At 43.0% G+C, this 24,403-nt stretch overlaps 3 protein-coding genes across 7 annotated transcripts in view; 1 reads left to right on the plus strand and 2 right to left on the minus strand.

Moving 5' to 3' along the window:
- Positions 1 to 1,057: 1,057 nt before the first annotated feature.
- Positions 1,058 to 4,725, plus strand: LOC118362035 (uncharacterized). The gene is made up of 8 exons (XM_035742244.1): positions 1,058 to 1,687; positions 1,782 to 1,891; positions 1,967 to 2,070; positions 2,202 to 2,376; positions 2,488 to 2,605; positions 2,793 to 2,872; positions 3,149 to 3,237; positions 3,375 to 4,725. Exons 1-8 carry the CDS (start codon positions 1,172 to 1,174, stop codon positions 4,127 to 4,129), a joined length of 1,947 nt encoding a protein of 648 aa, XP_035598137.1. The 5' UTR covers positions 1,058 to 1,171; the 3' UTR covers positions 4,130 to 4,725.
- A 517-nt stretch (positions 4,726 to 5,242) lies between these two features.
- LOC118362161 (CD276 antigen-like) lies at positions 5,243 to 8,127 on the minus strand. The gene is made up of 4 exons (XM_052485391.1): positions 8,121 to 8,127; positions 5,959 to 6,306; positions 5,506 to 5,788; positions 5,243 to 5,367 (listed from the first exon to the last, which is right to left on the minus strand). The coding sequence occupies exons 1-4, from the start codon at positions 8,125 to 8,127 to the stop codon at positions 5,361 to 5,363; spliced, it is 645 nt and encodes a 214-aa protein (XP_052341351.1). The 3' UTR covers positions 5,243 to 5,360.
- A 2,108-nt stretch (positions 8,128 to 10,235) lies between these two features.
- LOC118362407 (uncharacterized protein KIAA1522 homolog) overlaps positions 10,236 to 24,403 on the minus strand; it is a 53,371-nt gene continuing 39,203 nt past the window's right edge. For 4 of the 5 annotated variants that reach the window (XM_035742709.2, XM_035742710.2, XM_035742712.2 and 1 more), the window contains exons 3-8: positions 16,859 to 16,999; positions 16,687 to 16,730; positions 16,388 to 16,544; positions 16,089 to 16,202; positions 12,487 to 15,930; positions 10,236 to 12,383 (exon numbers count right to left, since the gene is read on the minus strand). In XM_035742709.2, the coding sequence (XP_035598602.1) occupies positions 12,316 to 12,383; positions 12,487 to 15,930; positions 16,089 to 16,202; positions 16,388 to 16,544; positions 16,687 to 16,730; positions 16,859 to 16,999 (3,968 nt within the window). In that variant the 3' untranslated portion in view covers positions 10,236 to 12,315. The remainder of the gene's footprint in view (positions 12,384 to 12,486; positions 15,931 to 16,088; positions 16,203 to 16,387; positions 16,545 to 16,686; positions 16,731 to 16,858; positions 17,000 to 24,403) is intronic. The other variant, XR_004821198.2, reaches the window with a different exon arrangement.

The following is a 24,403-nucleotide window of genomic DNA, read 5'->3' on the forward strand; positions in this document are numbered from 1 at the left end:
TGGTTTCATCATGATTGCACATTCAGAGATCGATTTATAGCCATTCATCTAAAATAATTCATAGATTTTAAACCAGTACACTGTCATAGATGTGAGATGAAAGGCACTTTCCTAATGAGTTCAGGAAGCCAAGCTAGAGCTCTGTGTGATCATTAGAAAATATGCACAGTTTCTCACACTAAACATACAAATATGTATTTTACAGTTAAAAGGTAAAATCTTAGTCCTTGGTTTTATCATTTGATTATACTGTATAAAGCATATGTCATTTCAAGCTTTATTCATACGGTTTTGTTGAATAGTAAATGTCAGAGAATTATATATTTTCAGCAAAAATGTACTTGAGCTTGTGTCCTCAAAAGGGACTACACCTCAGCATTTATTTTTTTTATTTTTTTTCCCCCAGAAAGTTGAGATTTTAACATTTTCTTGGAGTATGCAGCATTATTAGTTATCTATCGTTTATGGTCCTTGCATGACAAATAATTACTTTTGGGGATTATGCAGATTACATTTTAGATTACATTAAGAGGTTTTTAAGAGCTTTCTCCAATGTGCTCCTCACTCCAGTATGGTGCTGTTTTGGTGTACATGTTTTGTGTATATATTGTTTGTAAATTGTAAATATGTTTGAAATTGGATAAAGTTTACAGCACTGACAGCTGCTAAACAATATGTACAATAATAAAATGACATTGGTGTAACTCAGGAATAATTTCTGACAGAGTTTGAAATGTAAAGACTCAGTAATATTTTCAGACATGCTGTCACTTGTCCTGACAGAACAATGTTTTTCTTTCTGCAAAAGTTGAAAAGACATGCCAATATTTCAGACATTCCTTTCTTCTCAGCTAATTGCACGCAATTAACTCTAAAAGGGCTGACCCCACATCCAATACCTAAAATATGCATCCTTCCTTCCATCATTCCTTCCAAGAATCACTGGATTGGTTTAATGGAACTCATACTTTCAGGTACAATCATGTATTAGATCAGTGATTGGGCATTTATCAAGGCAGGAAGGAAGGACTCAAGCAAGGGTGTATTTCTTACATATTGGAACATCGTCCCTGTTCAGCCTACCTAATGACAAATCACCTCAAGCTGTGTTCGGTATAGAGGACATCCGTGTCGACAGAAAGGTGGAAAACGAAACATCACATTTCTTGCGATGAAAATAAAGTGGTGGCTCTGTATTTTATGGAGAGTATTTTCACTTAGTATTGCAATATCTACATCGGGTATTTATGGGTCTCCATCTGTTTCACGTCCAGTTGGCAGGAGAAAAATCCTCAAACTGGGCACATCAAAAGGCGTTGGTGACTTATCCACAGCAAACAGAAAACCAAGCCCGAGGATACTCTCTCACAGTATCTCATTCAGAACACCCCAACTCACACCAGCGCCTGTAAGGATATATTCCTCTCCACCAACACAGATCCAGCGCCCTACGCTTCTCGATAGGCCTGTACCAAAGTCTCAACGTGATTTTGCTACGCTCCCGGACGTTTCGGTTACGTGTTCCAGTGGTGACTTCGTGGTCCGGGTCAAACGGGATTTTTATGGTTTTGAGGCCGACACAGAGGAGTTGACGCTAGGAAGCACCTGCAAGAGTAACGGTGTTCTCATGCCTTATGGTGACTTGCTCTTCTCTTATCCATTGATGGAGTGTGATGGCAAACGGCAGGTAAGATTGTTGAAGGTGATTAAACTGATAGTTTTGTTGGAGTTAACGTTCTTGTTTGTATGAAATTATAACATTTGAATCTCATCACTGACAGATGCCACCGGGTTATCTCATCTATACATTTGTGCTCCATTACACGCCTCTGACCTGGTTCCCACGCAGAGGGCATCGCTTTAACGTGCAGGTCGAGTGTCGGTTTCAAAGGTTAGTCGCCTCATAATTTAATGATGCGGCTATATCCACAATATCACTCACTATAAACCATATCCTTCTGCACAGGTATCATCATGTTTATCAGCTGGTGGTGCGCCCTACGTGGGAAACGCACACCGGGCTTAAAAAGCTAAAGGGGCGCGTTAACTTCCGAATCCAGCTGATGGACGGTGAGGATAATGTTGTGGTTGGTTATGAGTGGTTCAAGATTGAATTGATTTTTATAATCACTTTTAATGCAAACCAGTTGTGACATGTTTTTACATATTCAGCAATATGTCTTTTGTTTCATGTCTTTTAGATGCATGGGCCATGCCAGCCAAGTCCCAGGTGTACATGCTGGGACAGACCATTAATTTCCAGGTTTCTGCACTTAATCTATCCCATGGAGGAAAGCTTTTCATCAACCACTGTTATGCCACAACATCTAAAGACTTCAAGACATCCCTCAAGTTCACTGTCATTGACAACTTTGGGTATGTACGCATGGAGAACAGAGATTCCTTTGGGTTGCACCTGATAAGGACTTGGCTAGGAGGAATATAAACCTACACATTACGCTGACCTGAGTGTTCTCTGATCCACAGCTGCATGCTGGAGAGCCAGAAGAACCCTGGTGGCTCTCAGTTTGTCTCCCCCAGGACTGATGACACCCTCCGGTTCTTCCTCAGTGCCTTCCAGTTCACCTCTGACCCAGACACACCGGTGAGTATGGGAGACTTGTACCCTATCACTGAATCTCAATCACTCTGGACTTTTCTGTTGCATGTATGCATATTAACAGGGCTGTTTATTGTAAATAAGCAAACTAATTGCGGCCTTTGAGCAATAAAATAATTGACATTCATTTTTCAATTTCCTTTATCAGAGTTCATCTTTTCATCTCCTCTAGGTCTTCCTTCACTGTAAACTGCATGTGACATCAGAGAAAACTGGCCCCATACACAAGTCTTGCACCTACCAAAAGAACAGGTATGCTGGTAGGAGTAAGATGTTGCACTGTGGGAAATGTAGTCTGCTCTTGAACTTACTTCCTCCTTGCACTCAAATCCTTTACACCCCTAACACTTGCCTTTTTGTACTGACTTTGCTGATGGCTGCTTTGAGTAGTTTTACTTACTATGTCTAAGATGTGGTTGTCATTGTACTAAGCAATCTTAAGTTTAATACCATAACTGCAAATCACTCTGGATCAGAGCGTTTGCTAAATTACAAATATAAGTAGTGTCTTTGATTCCCCTTATGTAGGTGGAAAGCTGTTATGGGAGAGGATTCCATCTGTGACTGCTGTGACTCCAAATGTGTGACACCAAAACCCAGAAGATCCATGGTGAAGGGTAAGTGACTCAACCTAACCCATAATCACTGGTTTGGGTATACAGCACTGACATCTCCCTTGTGCTCAAATAGGCCATGGTGATGAGGCCTCCAGTAGTGATGACACTTCTAACCTGTTGATTTCCATATCCTGTAGGGTTTGCCAGCAGCGGGCCTCTACTGCTCTTAGATCAGCCATCCGCACCAAAGGGTGGTTTCCCACCAGTCAGTCCCTCACTAGTTGAAGACACTGTCTGGTTTGAGACCAAAATGGATGAGTTTGACAACCCAGATCTACTGGAAACCATTGATGTGGAGAAGTATTGTGTTAAGGAAGAGGGTTGTACTCATTCCAAGGAGGATGAATTGGAGGGTGAGGAGTCAGTGGTTCAGACTGTGTTTAGAAAGGGGGAGATATTTGAGGGCACACAGGGGTCAGGTGTGAGGGATTCAGAGTTGATAAGGGGAGAGGGGTCAGGGTTTAGAGCTGAGGGGACAGGGTTGCGACTAGAGTTTCCATGGGAGAGGGCAGAGTTGAGAGAGAGGAATCCATGGGAAAGTAAGGGATCAGTGTTGACCGAGGAGGGAGCCATTGAAAGGCAATGGACGCATCCACAGGAGGAGTCCTCCCTGGGATCAGAGATGGGGGGAATGTCTGTATCACAGGAAGAGGTGGTTTCTCAGTCCATGGAGGAATGGGGATTTGGGGTGGGTGAGGCGCAACCACTTGTGATTCCTGAGGATGAGGGGAGGGAAGGAAGAGTGGAGTCTGGGGAAACTGATGAGGATGACAAGACGTTTCCACTCTTCTCTGAGACTGGTGAGGAGATCATTAGTGATTTTGACGGGCTGGTAGAGTCCGGGATTGACGGTGGGAAAGACTTGCCCAGGGTTTGGCATTTCAAGTGGTGATGGGGTCAGTGACTGGGACCATACAGTGGTTAATTCTAATCTTAACCATAGACTTCTACTATGGTACACCACTGACACAGTTTAAATAAATAGTCAATGCAACTCTTAATTTCTTAATCACCAGATGGAATGGGAAGTCTTTCTACAAGATGTGTTTTACTTTGACTTAAACATTTGAGGAAGTAAACTTTTCAGCCAAAATTACAAATCCTTTCCTTGTCTTTATCTCAAAGCAGGAAATGCACATAACGGTAGGTGAAGAATACTGATAAGGTAATGACATCAATAGGCCCACTGTTTTCCCAGTCAGACATTACATTAATAAATTTGCCCTACAATGTTTGTACATACTACATGATTTTTGTGAGCATGCTAACTAGGGTCATTGTAAAATGTGAACATGGGATAACAAACCAACCACTGCTATCTAAGCAGTATCCACAATATCTCCGCTAAGTGTGTCATAAGTGCTACAAAGGAAGTTGATGTTTGTTTCCCTGTCACACTGACTGAGATGCTTTGGTTGAAAATGTTCCAGATCACACCCACTGCATTGCCTCACCTTGATTGAGCTAATAAACTGACTGGTACAGAAAGCTATGGGTGATCTTTTTTACATTCCATTAACCTGACATGGAGACTGTATTACTCACTTTCAGACTATTACTGTATTCTCAGTATATCATGACCTATCTAGTGTAAATCTATTCATCCACTAAGGCAGATAATTTATGAGTTTAACATGATTTTGATACTTTATATTTGTGATAACTTTTTTTGTGACTTAGCATGATCTCAATGCCACTGTTACTGCTCTACCAGCAGTTCCAGTACAACCACCATTACAATCCTCATTATAGTCAGTGAAACTTGGTATTTTTCATTGTTTCAACAGCATCCATTGCATCATTGTCTGATAAACAAAACAACAAATATTGGCACATGTCGGTATCTCAGAACTTAAGTACCACCCAAATGTACATGGTAAACTATAAAGTAATATGGCAGTAACTTCTTGGGGTAAGTACTCTGGGCAGCATTGCCAACAGTCTCAAATCAGACTCCATTCATCTATATATAAATTCTTACATTTATTTTTTCCACTGGCCCACATGTTTTTCTCAGTGCAGATATTAATAGTACAAACAGCGGTACAAATGTCACTATAGGAACAAGAATTGTCCATCTTTTTCTGTTGTCTTCAGAAATTCTGCTTTTTTCCAGTGACCTCTCATTTCCTGGGAAGAAAATGTTTGAACATTGCGATTATACTCTACGTCTAAACAACTGAACTCTATATTTCTCTCTGTCTCAACATTTGTGCAGTAGAGAGGCAATGTCAAGGGTTTTTCAAATCCAGGGTACTGTCTATTTACCTCTGAAGTGTGATCGCTCTTCTGATCTCCTGTCTCAGGTCCTTGTTCTTAAGGATGAAAGTGAAGGTCTTGTTGACAGGTCCCTGTAGGGTCAGTGTACTGAAGACAGAGTATAGTCCATGTGTGTCCTCTAAAAGATGTATGACTGTTTTATCAGTGACATCATGACCCCTGTCATCTAGCCACTGCACCAAGGGTCGGGGGTACCCTCCCTGTGAGGTCAAGACTAGCTCCACATTGCTTGGAGATGCTGTGAAGTCCAGGTGTGGCTCTGGGTAGTATGCTGAAATAGAGGTCATGGACACACTTTATATTCTTTCATGCAATTAAACTATCTCAGTAAGCATTTTACATCACAAGAAACCCAAATGTGTGTGATAAGGAACAGTGCTTTTCTATGACATCAGTCATTTTCAGTCCACAAAGTGGAAAATGTTTAATACGCTATCACACCTGCTAATTTCAGGGGAAAGGTCTTCTTCTGACTGCCCAGCACTGTGCTCACAGAGCAGGTATAGTCCCCTTTGTCCCCCAGGTTGGTATGGTCCAGCATGAGAGAGGCATTACCCATCTTCATCTCTGAGTGGTTCAGGCTTGTTCTGTTGGCATAATGTCTGCTCTGTCTGTCTAGTTGGTCCTGACTGTAGTAGAAGCTGTGGATCACGTCCAGCCCTCTCTGCCATGTGATCACACTGCGGGCCAGGTCCCAGACCTTTCCCACAGGAAAACTGCAGTCTAGTACCGCATGCTGCCCCACGATGGAAAGCTGGGGTTCACTGGGAACCTTGATCTCAAATTCAACTATAGACAGACAGGGACACAGACAGTCTCACTACCCCATCTAAGATATCATGATTACAGTGACTCTTTTGATCAGATACACATTACTCCTTACATTTAAGTAGTTACCATTGACAGTAAAAGAAGAGTACCATAGAAATGTGTATACCAGAATAAGATCCCTTGAAGAACAGGATTGAAACAAAACATAATTGAGTGACCCAGGATTTCCAACTCATGACAGAGTTTACTGTATTCAATCAGTATTTGTCAAATTCAAGTAAGTCCTTCAATGAATTAGCTGCAGTCCAGGCACTGGTGTCATGCAATGTATTTTGAAAATGAAAGAACCACTGATCTTTCATTCTGACACTGGCTCCATGACACTCAGGTACATAGCAGGCAGTAGTTTATTGTATGACTTGTCTATTAAGTTATCATTGTAAATCCAGATCCATTCTGATTTGATCGTATAAAGGAATTTAGTTTTTAGCCCCCAACAGAGATCCACATGAATCCATTCCAATCCCTTATTTCTCAAGGAAGACCTTCTGCAGATGCTCATGTCTGAGCATGTTTCCTTTTTACGGCCTCTGATAGGAGAGTTTCGTAACAATAAACCTCTGGCCTTGTTGCTCAACAGAGCGCTTTGGCCCACTAAATCAGGGATGGTCAATTGTTGGCCACACCCCTTTCGTAGGCCCACGGACCAATAAAAAATACATCATAGTATATACACTACCATGAAAATGTTTGGGGTCACTTAGAAATGTCCTTGTTTTTTAAAGAAGAAAAAAAAGTGTCCATTAAAATAACAACAAATTAATCAGAAATACAGTGTAGACATTTTTTATGTTATAAATGACTATTGTAGCTGGAAACAGCAGATTTTTAATGGAATATCTACATTGGTGTACAGAGGCTCATTATCAGAAACCATCACTCCTGTGTTTCAATGGCATGTTGCGTTAGCTAATCCAAGTTTATAATTTTAAAAGGCTAATTGATCATTAGAAAATCCTTCTGCAATTATGTTAGCACAGCTGAAAACTGTTGTTCTGATTAAAGAAGCAATAAAACGGGCCTTTAGACTAGTTGAGTATCTGGAGCTTCAGCATTTGTGGGTTTGATTACAGGTTCAAAATGGCCAGAAACAAAGAACTGTCTTCTGAAAGTCGTCAGTCTATTCAAATAAACTCAGCAAAAAAAAAAGAAACGTCCCTTTTTCAAGACCCTGTCAAAGACCATTCGTAAAAATCAAAATAACTTCGCAGATCTTCATTGTAAAGGGTTTAAACACGGTTTCCCATGCTTGTTCAATGAACCATAAACAATTAATGAACATGCACCTGTGGAACGGTCGTTAAGACACTAACAGCTTGCAGACAGTTGGCAATTATGGTCACAGTTACGAAATCTTAGGACACTCAGAGTCAGTAGAAAGGCCTCTTTAAAGACACAAAAAGAAACATGCCCAGGGTCCCTGCTCATCTGTGTGAACGTGCCTTAGGCATACTGCAAGGAGGCATGAGGACTGCAGATGTGGCCTGGGCAATAAATTACTATGTCTGTATTGTGAGACGCCTAAGACAGCGCTACAGGGAGACAGGACGGACAGCTGATCATCCTCGCAGTGGCAGACCACGTGTAACAACACCTGCACAGGATCGGTACACCCGAACATCACACTTGCGGGACAGGTACAGGATGGCAACAACAACTACCCGAGCTACACCAGGAACGTACAATCCCTCCATCAGTGCTCAGACCGTCAGCAATAGGCTGAGAGAGGCTGGACTGAGGGCTTGTAGGCCTGTTGTAAGGCAGGTCCTCACCAGACATCACCAGCAACAGCGTTGCCTATGGGTACAAACCCACCATCGCTGGACCAGACAGGACTGGCAAAAAGTGCTCTTCACTGACGAGTCGCGGTTTTGTCTCACCAGGGGTGATGGTCGGATTCACGTTTATTGTCGAAGGAAGGAGCGTTGCACCAAGGCTTGTACTCTGGAGCAAGATCGATTTGGAGGTGGAGGGTCCGACATGGTCTGGGGCGGTGTGTCACAGCATCGTCGTACTGAGCTTGTCATTGCAGGTAATCTCAACGCTGTGCGTTACAGGGAACATCCTCCTCCCTCATGTGGTACCCTTCCTGCAGGCTCATCCTGACATGACCCTCCAGCATGACAATGCCACCAGTCATACTGCTCGTTCTGTGTGTGATTTCCGGCAAGACATGAATGTCAGTGTTCTGCCATGCCCAGCGAGGAGCCCGGATCTCAATCACATTTAGCATGTCTGGGACCTGTTGGATCGGAGGGTGAGGGCTAGGGCCATTCCCCCCAGAAATGCCCGGGAACTTGCTTTGATGGAAGAGTGGGGTAACATCTCACAGCAAGAACTGAAGAACTTGGAAATATGGTGCAGTCCATGAGGAAGAGGTGCACTGCAGTACTTAATGCAGCTGGTGGCCACACCAGATACTGACTGTTACTGTTACGTCTCAGTTGTTGAATCTTATGTTCATACAAATATTTACACATCTTAGGTTTGCTGAAAATAAACGCAGTTGACAGTGAGGACGTTTTTCTTTCTTCCTGAGTTTAGTACCCGTAAAACACCAGTCTCAACAGTGAAGAGACAACTCCGGGATGCTGGCCTTCTAGGCAAAGTTCCTCTGTCCAGTGTCTGTGTTCTTTTGCCCATCTTAATCTTTTCTTTTTATTCGCCAGTCTGAGATATAGCTTTTTCTTTGCAACTCTGCCTAGAAGGACAGCATCCCGGAGTCGCCTCTTCACTGTTGATGTTGAGACTGGTGTTTGCTAAAGTTAAGATATTGTTGTCACTAGCAAACTTTGGTAATAAGGATGTCTTCTGAGTGCCAGATACTGTGCCCACAAAGCAGGTGTAATTTCCTGCATCTTCTAGGGTGATACTGTATGTTTCATCCTGAGAGAGGTTATTTCCCTTTTCTTTCTTAGAAAGGTACAGGCTTGTTCTGTTGGTCTTGGCTGTGGTAGAAACGGTGGACAATCTCATCATCTATCCTCCAGTCAGTCAGGGAAGCTGCAGTCCAGGACTACATCTCCAACATGGATGGCAAGCTTGGACAGACTGGGAACAGAGATCTGAAACCAGTGGAGCCTGCTGAGGGGAGGACGGCTCATAATGACTGGAAACCATGTGTTTGATACCATTCCACTAATTCCACTCCGGGCATTACCACAATCTCATCCTCCCCAATTAAGATATCACCAACCTCCTGCAGTAAACGTATCTACAGACACAGTAACACAAACAGTTTTACAAACCACTCTGGATAGTGGTAAATTCAGCACACACTTAACGTTTGAGAAAGACTGTGGGTTTTAACTGGTAAACAACATATTATTTATTACCTAAACAGTAATATGGTAAATCATTGGCACTAGTGATGTGTTAACTCAACGAAATAACATAATACTGTATATCTCAAATTCAACTACAGCGACAGGGACACAGTCTTACATCAATGTAGTTAGTCCCCATTGATAGTAAAACCAGGAGTACCATAGAAGTGAGTCTTACCAGAGAAGGAAGTCTTACCAGAGAAGGAAGTCTTACCATAGAAGTGAGTCTTACCAGAGAAGGAAGTCTTAAATCAGTGGTTCCCAAACTGGTTTGCAGGATATTTTTTGTGCATTTTTACAATGTCATTATTATATAGTATTATTTTTTATATTATATTTTTTGTCTCTAGAACCCATACTCAAATCTACATTCAGTAATGTTTTGAGGGTTTTATGAATACCTTTTCTATACTTATTCTATGGTCTGGGTATGTTTTTTCACCACTCAACCATTTATGCTGGGTCACGACTCAACAGACTTAAATTGGTGGGTCACGAAGCAAAACATTTGTGAACCACTGTCTTAAATAACTGGAGAGAAGCAAAAAATCCTTTGAGTGATTCATGATGTCCAGGTCATGACAGAGTTGACTTTATTCAACCAGCAATGCTACACAATAAAATAAGTCCTTCAGTGAATCAGAAGCAGTCCAGGCACTGGTATTTTACAGTTTATGCGGAGGAATGAATGACCTGATACTCCATGCACTTACTGTAACTCTTTGTCACTGACTCCGCCTCGCCCGGGCTTCCCTCTCGATGAGGTGAAAGCCTGTGACAGAAGCTAGAGTCCGCCAAATGACACACAACGTCAGTGACACAAGTTATTCTAGTATCTTCTATGACCTGCTTATTCATTTGTCATTGTAAATCAAGATCCACCCCAATTCATATCAAGGCATTTAGTTTTAAGCCCCAACAGAGATCCATCCACTCACATAAATTCAATCCCTTATTCCCTATGGATTCTCTCAGACATGCCCTCTAATAAGAGTTTATATAGCAGCTCAGCAACAATAATACAATAAACATCTGGTTTAAAAATAAACCTCGACAAAGGGAAACAGATTATTTTGTTACCCCTGTCAAGGTTTGACACAGTACCCAGGAGACAGACAAAACAAACATTCAAACATAAACAATATATTATGTCAAATCTAAATAATAACAATATTAAAATATGCATTACATATACAGTCAATCTATTCAATAATTTGTCTAAATTATGACTGTCAACAGACTGTCAAAAGATGCATCTAAGATGGACACTGGAAAACCAGACGTGTGTGAATGTGAAGTTTCAACATCCTGATAAGATGGAAAAGGTACAAACCTGGGGGAAACCCGAGAGCAGGAAGTGTGTGTGTGTGTGTGTGTGTCTCACATAAATGGATCTAACTGACTGATAAAATATTGACAGAACTTTTCTCAAAATGTTTCAGAAACAGGGTAGAAATAATGATATGGCTGAATTCATTCATTGTGAATAAATCAATTTATTCGGTTATATTGAAATAAGTGAAACTATACTTAATAAATGTTCATAATCTTTTATCATTGAAATCACTTTGAATAATATTTAGTACTTCCAAAGCAGATTTCAATTCAGTTGAGGAATATCCCAATTTCTGGACAATTTAGCAACATAAATGCAATGTATAATATAGCTCCTATCTGGTTGAAAGGAAGTGTATCTAAATCTGAGGGACAAGTAATTAAAAACAAGACAAATACCTATTTGTCCAAATACTCCTAGTGAAAGACTGAGGTTTGATTTACACAAAGGGTGAGCTTCCAGTACAAATCTATGAACATTCATATCAACAACAGAGAAAACAGAGTAACAGAGTAAATTGGGATTCTCAGCATGAATATGATTCTCATCCTCAGAACAAATGACATCATCCCGTTCTGATGACACCATTTTAGTTGCTAGGAGATAAGAAAATATGATGACATCAGAGGACTTCATAAAATATTGACATATATTGAAACGTAGAACAAAAGAAAAAAACATACATTTTTTTCTCCCAAAATGCAATGGAAGATGTTTACAGGAAAAAGATATTAGGTAAATAATGTTTAATGCAAAAACATGAAGGATGAAATGGGAACTTAACACAATTGAATAGTGCATGATCTTATATGATATGAATATATAAAAATACAACATTCTGGTATATAATCCAGACAAGTGGATTATAAAACTTCTCATTGTTTTGTGTACCAAACGGCAGTAGCTGTAACATTCCATAGTTGACAGTAGAGGGCAACCTAGACTAGACCAGAATGCTGTCCATGGCTGTCTATTGTTAATCAGACCAGTAAGAAGTCCTTCTGGCAAAGAAAAATACTCTAAAATAGAAAAAATAGCATTAGAGAAATTAAAGACCAACACCATTTTCATATAAACTCAAATGATTGTTTTTGTTGTTGTTGACAGGGCAACATTTAGCTATGTCCTGTTGCCTTGCCTTCAGAAGGCTCTGTAGTTCTCATCCACTCACCCCTTGATCCATCTCTCTCCCGCTTGCATATTGTGATTGACAGATGGTGTTTGACACATTGGGTCTTCTCAATTTACAGGTAAAAGTCCGTCTGTCTTTGTGAATGATTAGTCCTTGCCAAGTGGCAGTGTTGCTCATGTGGATGATGATGGTGGTGACACTTCAACACTAACTGCTGTCCCGTTTGGAGCCTCTGGAGCACCTTTGACAGGAGAGAAAGATAAGTCAGATCAGATCAACATGAATGGATAATAGCTGTAACAAAGGAGGCAAGTATGGTTGTGTCAGAATCACAGATCCCTTACCCTCAGTGTTGTCTGCTGGCTGTGCTTCCTGTCCCGCAGTTTGCACATACTCAGTCTCCACACTGGGCTCTGCATCTGTGACCTTAAGCCTGGGTTTCCTTGCCACAGGTGGCGGAACCTTGACTGCCACCTCCTTCTGTGTTTCTATGGACTTGGATGGATTGGACATAGATGAAAGCTCTGCCACCAGCTTCTTTGTGAGATTGGCCTGGGCCTCAGGGTTTGAGAGGGTTTCTATGACAACCTTCTTTGTGCTCTTGGCGAAGATGAAACTGGCGGTAGATGAGGGGAACTTGAGACTTGTTGGGGAAGTTGGGGAGTGCAGGCTGAGATGAGAGGGAGGCCCCTCTTTACTTCTGGCCTCTGTCCTCAAGCGAATGGCCTCCTGCATTCTCATGGTGACTGAGGCAGAAGGAGACTTACTTGTAGGAGAGGTGACAGTAGAGGACTTTGAGGGTAAATTAACTATGCTGGGCTGGAACTTGGCTGTGGTTGTGGTTGTGGTTGGGACTGAGGTTAGGGCTGCCTCTGGGACAGTGGCTGAGGTTAGGGCTGCCTCTGGGACAGTGGCTGAGGTTAGGGCTGCCTGCTCTGGGACAGTGGCTGAGGTTAGGGCTGCCTCCGGGACAGTGGCTGAGGTTAGGGCTGCCTCTGGGACAGTGGCTGTGGGAAGTTGTGAGACAACAGTAGTAGGTGGGGATGTGACAGTGGGAGGGGGAGCTGTCATGATCAGAGACCTTCGAATAGGCTTCTGTGGAGCCTCCCCGTTACTGGGTTGTTTGGCCCTCAAAGTGACCTCTGTATGGTTCTGTCCCTGACTCTGGTCCTTTTTCAGACCCTGGTCACCATTATTGACAGACCTCAGCTTGACCATCTGCAGAAGGGAGGGGGTGACCACAGGAGTAGGGGCCTCCTCTGGGGGAGTGGGAGAGCTCTTGCTGAGGGACATCTTCTCTTGGTTCTGGCACTCTGTGATCCCTGGACTGGGCTGCGGTATTCCCTGGGGTACAGATGAAACTTCCTGAGGTGCAGGTCGGGCAGGGTTTGGAGCACCCACTGTCCCCTCTGAAACAGGGGGCACAGGTTCTGTCATAATAACCCCCTCCTCACAACCACTGGGTGGTGGGGGAAGGGGGAGGTCAAGCTCATCGCCAAGGGTGGCCAAGTCCATGGGAGGTGGGGGAGGAGGCCAGAAGGATTCCCCAGTGGGGTAGACTAGTGGGAGCTCTGGAGCGGGTGAAGAATCTGAGGGGACCCCAAGTATGGTCACTGGCGGGATCTGTTTGGAAGAGGGAAGGGGAGGATAGTGTGCTGGGGGAGGAGAAGGAGATGGCGAGACGCGTGCTAGAGCAGGGCTAAGCATGGACAACGTGTCCATTTTAAGTTGAGATTCAGTCCTTTTCTCTGTAGCAGGAGTCTGTATTTCTGTATTTACTTTTCGTAGGCCCCTTCCTGGAGCTACTGAGGCGTTCACTGACTTTTCATTTACCAACCGACTTGCCTGGACCTTCTCTAGTTTACCTATCATCTGACTTACCTTGACCTTCTCTGGTTCAACCACCAACTGACTTCCTTGTACCCTCTCTTGTTCAACTTTCTGTGCCACTTCACTATTACTTTTCATACCTTCAGAAGGCTCTATTTGAGTCGGTCCTTTATCTCCCACTTCCATAACCACTGGACTCAACCCATCTTTTTCCTGGACCTTTGGACTCTCCTGACCGTTTCCTGACACAGATGTTAGTGCTGCTGGATTACTGGTCTGCTCTTTAGACAGAGGCTCAGTGACCCTATCTAGCACACCTCCTGCCTCCTGCTCTGGTGCAGACTCAGAAGCCTCTCTTGATGTGGAAGGAGACTGCCTCTGCTGTCGTCGATCCTTTGGGTTCTTTCGCACCACCATATCCGTGTTGTTGGGGGCCGGGGGACCTAGCAGCAGTTCAAAAGTGCGCTTGTTGTGTGCCCATACCTCCGGGGGAGGAGGGGAGGGGGCACACACTTTGGGTGGGGGAGGGATGTTGAACAGCTCTCTGAGTGCCATGACTGAAGGTGAGGAAGTTACAGTGTCGACTGGAGGGGATGGACGAGGCGTCTTGCTGCTGTCAGAGGCCTGTGGCTGAATAACAGGTGATGAGGATGGTGCCTTGGGGAAAATGCTTGCTAGTTTGGCCAGGATGCCCCTCTTGTTTCCTGGGGATGAGTTATGGGTCTGTTTGGAGGGGAGGGTGGGCATGCCACCCGTGCTGGGATAGCAGCTGGAGGGGGAAACAGTCTTCTTCAGGATGTTTTCCTGGGGGGTCTGTTTCTGGGGAGAGAAGCCTGTGGAGCCTGGCTGCTCATTCCTCTCCTCTCCCCTGACTGCTTGCTGTCGGGTGTTAAAGGAGTTGGTGGTCACAGAGTCCGAGGACTCATCCAGAGAGCTGGTGTCTGCTGTGTATCCAGGGCTACTTTTGTTGCTGGAGGGCATGGGAGAAGAGCCGGTCTCCCCAGCACTGACAGCCTTAGCCTCCCCACCACGGACTGGGCTGCTTTGGGCAGGGGCAGCCACCCTGATGTCAGTCAGGTCTCGTGAGCGCCGCTTCATCTTGTCCTTGTGTAAGGAGTAGGAGCGGCTGGGTGGGGCCGGTGCCCTCTTGGACTTCATCACAGATAGGCTTCGGATGAAGGGCCCCTCCTGTTTGCCATCATCCCCTCTGGCTTTCCCCTTCCCTTTGATGGTTGAGGTCCTGGAGGCCTTACTGACAGAGGAGTGGATACTCTCTCTGTCCAGGGCCATCTCCCTGGATGAGCCCTCCCCATCCCCCCCCTGTCTGGTGGTGCTGTTGGAGGAGACAGTGGAGGAGTCAGACACCAGGGTCTCAGAGGACTCTGAGTGGCTCCATCCAGAGCTGTCAGAGAAGTGTGGTGGGTTGTATCGGGAGGCAGAGGACATGGCGGAGGCGCGGGAGGAGGCTCTGGAGGAGGCAGGGCTGGCCAGCAGCAGTCTGCTCTTACTGACGGTACGGACACTGCTCCGGCTGCGGTTATGGCTAATCTCCACCACGTCGATGGAGGGTGGCAGCACGGCATTGGGGATGATCTTAGACATGTAGGTGGCCTGGGGGGACATGGACATGACAGGGCTGGGGGGATGGTGCGGCAGGCCGGACACCGTGGTCATCCAGGGGACGGCCAGGGAATTGGGCCTCTTCAGGCCGCACAGCTGGGGGCCCATGCGCTGAAGGAGAGCCAGGTCATCTGTGTGACCGGCCCGGGAGGGGAACTTCTGAACCTGGTCCTCACTAACGGGCTGCAGGCCTTCTACAGACTGGAGATATATCCTCACACCCTCCTGGGAATCAGCTAGGTGAAGCCCATCAATGGTGTGGATGTCCAGGCTCTCACAGTTATGGAGCCCGTCCTCGTCTATAACCCGACGAGCTGCCCATGATGCTCTATCCAGCCCTTTAGTGAGGAACAACAGGACAAATCAGAATAAACAGCTACACAAGCGAATACAAGCACAGAAGCTTTTATTGAAGGTGAAATTATCCACAGGTATCTTCACAATGGTCTATATTAACATTTCAATTAATTTAGAGCATAAATAATGAGTAGCGTACCCAGTTCCCTCTGGATGTGTTGTGGTATCCCCATAACTGTGGTTCTCCTGTGTCTCCTCCTGGCCTTGGTCTTCTCTGGCTTCTTATCTGACTTCAGGGGCCTGAAGGTTGATGCTGGTGGAACGAGACAAAAAGCAGGAGAAATATTAGGTCAAAATCAACAAAAACCAACAACAGCCGCTTTCACTCCAGTGTTTACTCTAAAACACATTGAAGACAAAGAAAATGAAACTAGTTGAAAAAGGTTTTATAGTGGTTCCAGTATGAATTGTTTTCTGGTTATGATCATGTCATGTTACCTTGGCGGGTCAGTCCTGACCGTGAGGACCGTGTGGAGACAGCGGAGCGCGTTGAGACCTGGGACATGGTGTCTAGTATAGTGCTGTCTGACAAAGAGCCTCTCCTCTCTCTGTAACTGTCACTCTCAGTCTCGTCAGGCTGCCGGGTCACTGTTGACTGTAGAAATCACAGAAAATTCCAAAGTAAATTATTAGTATACACTTCATTAAAGCAGCTGTGAATGGTGTGAATTTGTGATGGGAAAATGTTTAGTGATTTGATGTAGCACCGTGGATGAAATGTAGAATGGGAAACTTACAGCGATGCTTTGGTCATCCTGGTAATCCACCCCATTATTTGTTTCTGAAATAAAGGTCAAAATATTTCAAATACAGTACCACACAGTACTTCACTTAAAGCATTAATCTTATCAGGGGTAGGTGTTGGATTAAGTGTGAGTATTTGGAGGGTTTTGGAGGGGGCTTTAGTACCTTCTTGCTGCTGAAGTTTGAGTCCCTCCTGGGCCTCAGTGTGCAGGTCCTCCAGGTACTTGGGCCGGCTGCCCTCGATGAACACATTCTCCTGGACGTGTGAAGGGACGTGAGTCCCCTCATCCTCCTGCTTTGGGACTGCTGGGAGGAGAAATAGATAGAATGTGAGTGGATATATAATACAAAATAAAGAAATGTGTAAACAAATGAACAATACATTTGACAAAACTACATTGCACCAAGATAAATTAACCACAAATCCCAGCAGGCTTCATTGACATAACCAGCCAGTATATTCCCCAAACAGTCCTACTCTCATATAATCCAGAGTAGCAGTGTCATAGGGTTATCATGAGGACAGTAGCAGGATAGTGCCCCTTGAGGACAGCAGTCCTGAACAGATCTAGGATCAGTGAGGTGATAACCAGTTAAGTAATGCTGAGAGTGCGGAGCAGCCGTGGCCATGTGGTAAGCCTGCAATCTTTAGTTAATCAAAGCTGCTTTATATTTAGCCATGTTCTGTACATGTTCTGTGGGGCTAGGAAGACCATGCTGGAATTAGTCCTGTGGACCATGTGCTCTGAGCGATCCCTGCTATAAAGCACCATCTCTGGCCGTTCACCCTGGAAATACACCCTCTTTGACCACTTTTAATTTTATCCTCCTGACAATAGCAAGTTCACACAAACTGTAAATTCAGTCAGAATGATTGATGAATTACATGTTTTTCAGACAGTTACAGTCGCCCAGTTAAGTAAATACAACCTCTCAGTGACAGAGTCACCAACATACATTTAGTCAACATTTTAACATCATAAGGCGAGATAGTTTAGAATGGCTCTTCAGGGCTTACCAAGCCTCTGTATCACACCAATAGCAAATAGTTTGACACATTTTATGACAACAGGTATTCACTAATGAATTCACTCTAACTCATATCAATTGAACCAGTTAACCCTGCCCGTATCTCCTAGAGAAGGAACATTCGCTTGACCATAAAACTTCAACTTCAATAATTCAAGGTATGTATGATAAATGAAAACCCTGTCTGATAATGTCCAGGACTCAACCCATGTACTTAGCCTATACACTGTAACTCACCTTTCCTCTTGAAAAGCAAAGGCACTGGCAGACAAACATTCTGAGTCAAAAGCACCACCATGGCTACTGAGACACCATGGTAATATAACCCCCCTTAAATTTAGAAAAACAGATCTTATCCTTAGAAAAATGACAGGAATTCAAAAACACTATCCCAGTGAGTAGAACTAAAAATGCAGGGTAGATCAACATTCATTACAGACAAAATAATTCAGTGAACCGGGTAGAAAAGATCTTGCTTGATGTTGTTGTTATTATTCCCCAATTCTAGTGGTTACACTTCCATCACTAGACAATGAGAGCTCAGACACTAATCCCAGCAGCCTAATTCTGCCCATCCCTCACGCAAACACCCCCCTCCTCATACCCCAGGCAACTGATCCCATTGCTCCTTGTTTGTGAACATGCTGACCCTGGATTGGTCAGAACGTGATTATGACACCGACCATGCTGGGATCAGACACACACAAAGGGAAAGAGGAAAAGTGGTTAGACAGTTGAAGCTCTTATCTGCTTGAAGCAGCCACTTATCATATTGACTAGCTACTGTGCCATTTCTGAAAACTACTCTGGTCTAACTGACAGAGGAGATGAGGAGATCTAGTAATCCTAGGAGAACGAGTTCCTTTTGAAGTCTGAACCACAAGGTGGAGTAAAGGAGCTAGAAACTATGAAGGTTTTAGTTATCAAACAAGATCAATCCTGTTGGGAGAGAATACACAATAGAATAAATGTTACACAGTGAAATCATGTACCTAACTACTTCTATCTATCAACACGGTCAATGGGATCTAACTGGACTGAAGTAATAAACTGAATACATAATTCCCTGCAATTTACTGCTGGCAAGAATTATGTGGAGAGGCTAATATCTCTTACTACTTTACATCCCTTTAGCAAATCTGCAACTGACGCTCCTTACTTCCCATGGGGCATGTCTGAAGATGTGTACTACTGTAATGTACAAACTTCATCTCAACCTGGGAAAATTGTCTATTTACCTCCTTGTGCAGTGAGCAAACATGACAAGGAATGTATAACATCTGAGCAAACAGAAAACATTTCCATGTTATCATCATGCTGTATGACTCAGACCTTCACACAGTGCTCTAGGTATTTCACCAGGATGAATGGAACTTAGGCAACATGAATCATGTGGACCATCAGTGGCTCTGTCTGTGCTCTACCAGGATATTTTGCATAGATTGGTTGTTTGATTATGATTATAGCAACATGACATTGTCATTCATGGATAAGTGAGAAATGAGCCCTTTGTAGACCGGGACAAAACGGGAACAGGAGGAGGAAATGTAAAAATATAAGTACAGCCACAATCACTAATAGATTTACAATATAAATACACCAGTGAAACACAGATAGGAAATAGTAATACCATAAACACGCAGACAGACACAGCATTTGGAGGGGGTCTGATGATGTCCCACAGCCTTTTGTTTGTTCCTATTGTAATTCAGTTCATATTAAATCACAGTAGTAACCCATCTGTCACTGGAGTCTAATAGAACACCAGTAGGATTTAAGAGGGAGGCTGATCCTGTGAGCCCCTAAACTGATGTTTACTCCAGGGATTTCAGTGCCAATACCCAATCTAATATGTATGATACCCAACAGCTTAATGCTCTGATATCAAAGATCAGCTTACAGACTCAATGAAATACAAATAACATGTGAGATTGTGTGATATTATGAATGTACACTACATTTGACACATAATTGAATGTAGAGAACAATGCTGAGCATTTAACTGTGTCCCTTTGCATTACAGTTACAGCTCTAGTCGATAATGCAAACTAATGGTAAAGTGCCTTCAAAAAGAATTCACACCCCTTGACTTTTTCCACATTTTGTTGTGTTACAGCCTGCATTTAAAATGGATTAAATGTAGATTTTGTGTCACTGGCCTACACATAATCGCCCATAATGTAAAAGTGAAATGATGTTTTAAGAAAGATTTTGAAATGAATTACAAATTGAAAGCTGAAATATCTTGAGTCAATAAGTATTCAACCCCTTTGTTATGCCAAGCCTAAATAAGTTCAGGAGTAAAAATGAGCTGAAGTCACATAATAAGTTGCATGGACTCACTCTCTGTGCAATAAGTGTTGCACATGATTTGTGAATGACTACCTCATCTCTGTACCCCACACATACAAATAAATATCTGTAAGGTCCCTCAGTGGAGCAGTGAATTTCAAAGACAAATTCAACCAAAGACCAGCTAGGTATTCCAATGCCTCGCAAAGAAGGGCCACTATTGGTAAATGGTTCTACAAAGTATAGACTCAGTGGTGTGTATATTTATATAAATGAGATATTTCTGTATTTCATTATCCATACATTTGCTAACATTTCTAAAAACAAGTTTTCACTCAGTATGGGGTATGGTAAGTAGGTGGGTAAGAAAAGAAAAAATATTTAATCCATTTTGAATTCAGGCAGTAACACAACAAAATGTGGAATAAGTCAACTGGTACGAATACTTTCTGAAGGGTAGGTATTAGTCTTTCAGTAATTAAGTCAATGATGTGATTATTCAACCAGTAACAGAGTCTATTTAATGAGTCAGATTAGGCGAGAGGGAAATCATCAGAATGAGTTCTCGCCTGTTACCCAGGATCTAGCAGTCATCAGGTTGGCGCTGATACATTCTGACACAGGTAGACTTCATATAGTGCACACAAACACAGCTGACTCTGTCCTAACATGCCTCTCTGTGTTTTGAGAAAGCAATGGACAGACAGACAGACAGACAGACAGACATGTTTTGCTGCTGTGAATGTTCGATCTGCTGCTGTCTGCCAGATCCTACAGACTTTTAACCTCCTAAATGTAATGTCCCCATATTTGGGGACCTTATTAGATTGTTTTATTCAATTCAGTCTGCTATGAGAACGGTAGCCCCTATCTGCAAAAGCAGGGTGTCTGCGGAAAGCTGAGTATCTTGGCTATTGATGTATGCCTTAAAACCTTTGGTATGACTTACTACCATATTTGGCCATACGAATATATAAGAGCAGGCCGAGCCGAGGACCTCATTTCAAGATGGCTACAACCTAACTTCCGTTTAGAGTTCTGGAGAGTAAACAAAATAAAGACGGAACACGTCGATTCACACCGAAAGCCAGGACTCCACAGATCATGGTGATGCCTTATTTGTCTGCCTGTGACCTACTGTTATTGATCACCAGCCACAAGAGTCAAAATGTTTATTTTACACGTTTTCACCAAACAGCAAAAAAATATATTCCACCTTTATTTAAACCAGGTAGGCCAGTTGAGAACAAGTTCTTATTCACAACTGCGACCTGGCCAAGAAAAAGCAAAGCAGTGCGACACAGACAACAACACAGAGTTACACATGGAATAAACAAACGTACAGTCAATAACACAACAGAAAAAGTCTATATACAGTGTGTGCAAATGGCGTGAGGTGGTAAGGCAATAAATAGGCCATAGTGGCGAAGTAATTACAATTTAGCAAATTAACACTGGAGTGATAGATGTGCAGATGATGATGTGGAAGTGGAAATGCTAGTGGCAAAAGAGCAAAAAAGTAAATAAAAACAATATGAGGATGAGGTAAGTCGATAAGATGGGCTGTGCACAGCTGCAGCGATCGGTAAGCTGCTCAGATAGCTGATGTTTAAAGTTAGTGAGAAAGATATGTCTCCAACTTCAGGGATTTTTAAAATTCATTCCAGTCATTGGCAGCAGAGAACTGGAAGGAAAGGTGGCCAAAGTAGGTGTTGGCTTTGGGGATGACCAGTGACCAATACCTGCTGGAGCGTGTGCTACAGGTGGGTGTTGTTATGGTGACCAGTGAGCTGAGATAAGGCGGAGCTTTACCTAGCAAAGACTTATAGATGACCTGGAGCCAGTGGGTCTGGCGATGAATATGTAGCGAGGACCAGCCGACGAGAGCATACAGGTCGCAGTGGTGGGTGGTATATGGAGCTTTGGTGACAAAGCGGATGGCACTGTGATAGACTGCATCCAGTTTTCGGAGTAGAGTGTTGGAGGCTATTTTGTAAATGACATCGCAGAAGTCAAGGATCGGTAGGATAGTCAGTTTTACGAGGGTATGTTTGGCAGTGTGAGTGAAGGAGGCTTTGTTGCAAAATAGGAAGCCGACTCTAGATTTAATTTTGGATTGGAGATGTTTAATATGAGTCTGGAAGGAGAGTTCACAGTCTAACCAGACACCTAGGTATTTGTAGTTGTCCACATAGTCAGAACCGTCCAGAGTAGTGATGCTAGTCAGGCGGGCGGGTGCGGGAAGCGATCGGTTGAAAAGCATGCATTTAGTTTTACTAGCGTTTAAGAGCAGTTTGAGATCTTTACAAGGTAAGCTTCAATTTGGTCTGTGTTTGAGCTATAGCTACATGGAGATTATAAAATGAATCCTTAGGTTGGTATGAACAAATCTAGCCTATTACCAATGTTATCTGATGATGTATGACTTAATGGCAACATCAAACGTCCCCCAAGTGACTATATCTTTGCGCATCAAAACTATGACATTGCCAACTTACAAATGTAGGCATCCATTACACAGGGGATTGGCTACTTTGGCACATTGACAGTCTTGTAGCCAATGAGATAAGCTTTCCAGGGATATGCAGTTGACTTGGGTGGGACAAAGCAAGGCCTAGAACCTTTAATGCGAACTATTGCTACCTGACTCGCTACATTGTACACTACATTGTAAACATATTTCATTGCTTTAGCATAAAAGATTGCTTCTCAAGGGGGGGGGGAATAATCGTGAAACTAAGAATATTGAACAGGAAGCTAAAAAGAAGGCAGCTATGATTAAGTATACTGACATAGAAGCTTTGAATACAATACTGGTTCGGAACAGGGGAGCGATTTGGGAGAACTAGTATTTTGACACGGCCGATGAAGATTGCTTTCTAGAAGGTTTGGATACACTTTTAGATCTGTAAGTAAATTATTTTCATGACTTTATATTAGCTAATTTACGATATTAAGTTGTCTGTATTTTGGGCTTTGGATTTAGTTTACATAGAATTGACTTGTTACGTTGTCCTACGTTATATAATTCCAAAGTAGTTTTACATTTGTAAATGTTTTTTTATTTCACCTTTATTTAACCAGGTAAGCTAGTTGAGAACAAGTTCTCATTTACAACTGCGACCTGGCCAGTTATTGTCAATGTTTCATATTAGTTAATTGTTTGCTGTTCTAAGTTTCACCCTTGTAACTTTGGAGAGGCCACTAAAGTCTCATAGCCATTGTTTATTTGTGGTTCTCACCTCTGCCTTTGTCTCCAAGGTGTTACTGTTTGCATTGTGTGTGTGTGCTTCACACCTATGTGAGTCACTGTACAGATAAAGTTTAGGCTTGGTGTTTTTACATTACAGTAATGTTGTTTTGTAAATTTAGTCAACTGTAATTCTGTGTGTCTTACAACAATATGTCCCTTTATTTTATTCACCACAGAGCGGAGGATGTAGAGGATTTGGATGATGACATTTGGGAGCCACCCCTCTCCAGTAAACGCCCCCGCCGATCAAGGTCTTCACCCCCCCGCTGCTATGTCAATCACCCCGTCTGATGATTCTACATCCACTTTCATAGACCTCTTGAAAAAGACAATAGGGTCTGTGGCACCATTCGTCCGAACAGAATCAGCTTTTTGTGAAATGGAAGGACACTAGGGAAGTAACCTTGCTCACCACACAGCATAAGGCATTCAATAACAACAATGTCTGTCAAGGACAGTGAAAAAGGAAGAATGTCCCCATTCCTGTTTCTGTGAAGGCCTACAATGCCAGCATGGGGGGTGTCAACCTATATGATGCCCTGATAGGCTACTACCAGCTCCCCTCCACTTTGTGGACAGTAAAATGCAGTAAAATTCTTTCTTTCTCCACAACACAAATGCCAAAAGACAAAGGGAAGCAGTGCAAGCATTCCACAAAACACAGGGGGTGAAACGGTGAAAGTTAAATCTAACCTTCTACACCTGGGATGTAAAACTAACACCATTTGTAAATAGTTTAGCTTATTTCTAGTGTTGCACCTTTTATAGTGAAGGACACGTGTCACCAAGACATTTTATTTTTTATGCACAGCACCAGTCAAAAGTTTGGACACACCTACTCATTCAAGGGTTTTTCTTTATGTTCTACATTGTAGATTAATAGTGAAGACATCAAAACTATAAAATAACATGTAGTAACCAAAAAAGTGTTAAATCCAAATATATTGTATATTTGAGAATCTTCAAAGTAGCCACCCTTTGCCTTGATGATAGCTTTGCACACTCTTAGCATTCTCCCAACCAGCTTCACCTTGAATGTTTTTCCAACAGTCTTGAAGGAGTTCCCACATACAGTGGGGCAAAAAAGTATTTAGTCAGCCACCAATTGTGCAAGTTCTCCCACTTAAAAAGATGAG

The sequence above is a fragment of the Oncorhynchus keta genome, chromosome 29, assembly GCF_023373465.1.
Source record: "Oncorhynchus keta strain PuntledgeMale-10-30-2019 chromosome 29, Oket_V2, whole genome shotgun sequence".
Lineage (NCBI taxonomy): Eukaryota > Metazoa > Chordata > Actinopteri > Salmoniformes > Salmonidae > Oncorhynchus > Oncorhynchus keta.

Excerpts from the sequence above, each read along its gene's own strand:
- LOC118362035 (XM_035742244.1), top strand. The coding sequence starts at position 1,172 with ATGAAAATAAAGTGGTGGCTCTGTATTTTATGGAGAGTATTTTCACTT. Across the intron at positions 2,377-2,487 it reads ACTGTCATTGACAACTTTGG|CTGCATGCTGGAGAGCCAGA; the intron begins GTATGTACGCAT and ends TCTGATCCACAG. Across the intron at positions 3,238-3,374 it reads CAGAAGATCCATGGTGAAGG|GGTTTGCCAGCAGCGGGCCT; the intron begins GTAAGTGACTCA and ends CATATCCTGTAG.
- LOC118362161 (XM_052485391.1), bottom strand. Across the intron at positions 5,789-5,958 it reads CTTTCCCCTGAAATTAGCAG|CATACTACCCAGAGCCACAC; the intron begins GTGTGATAGCGT and ends CCTCTATTTCAG.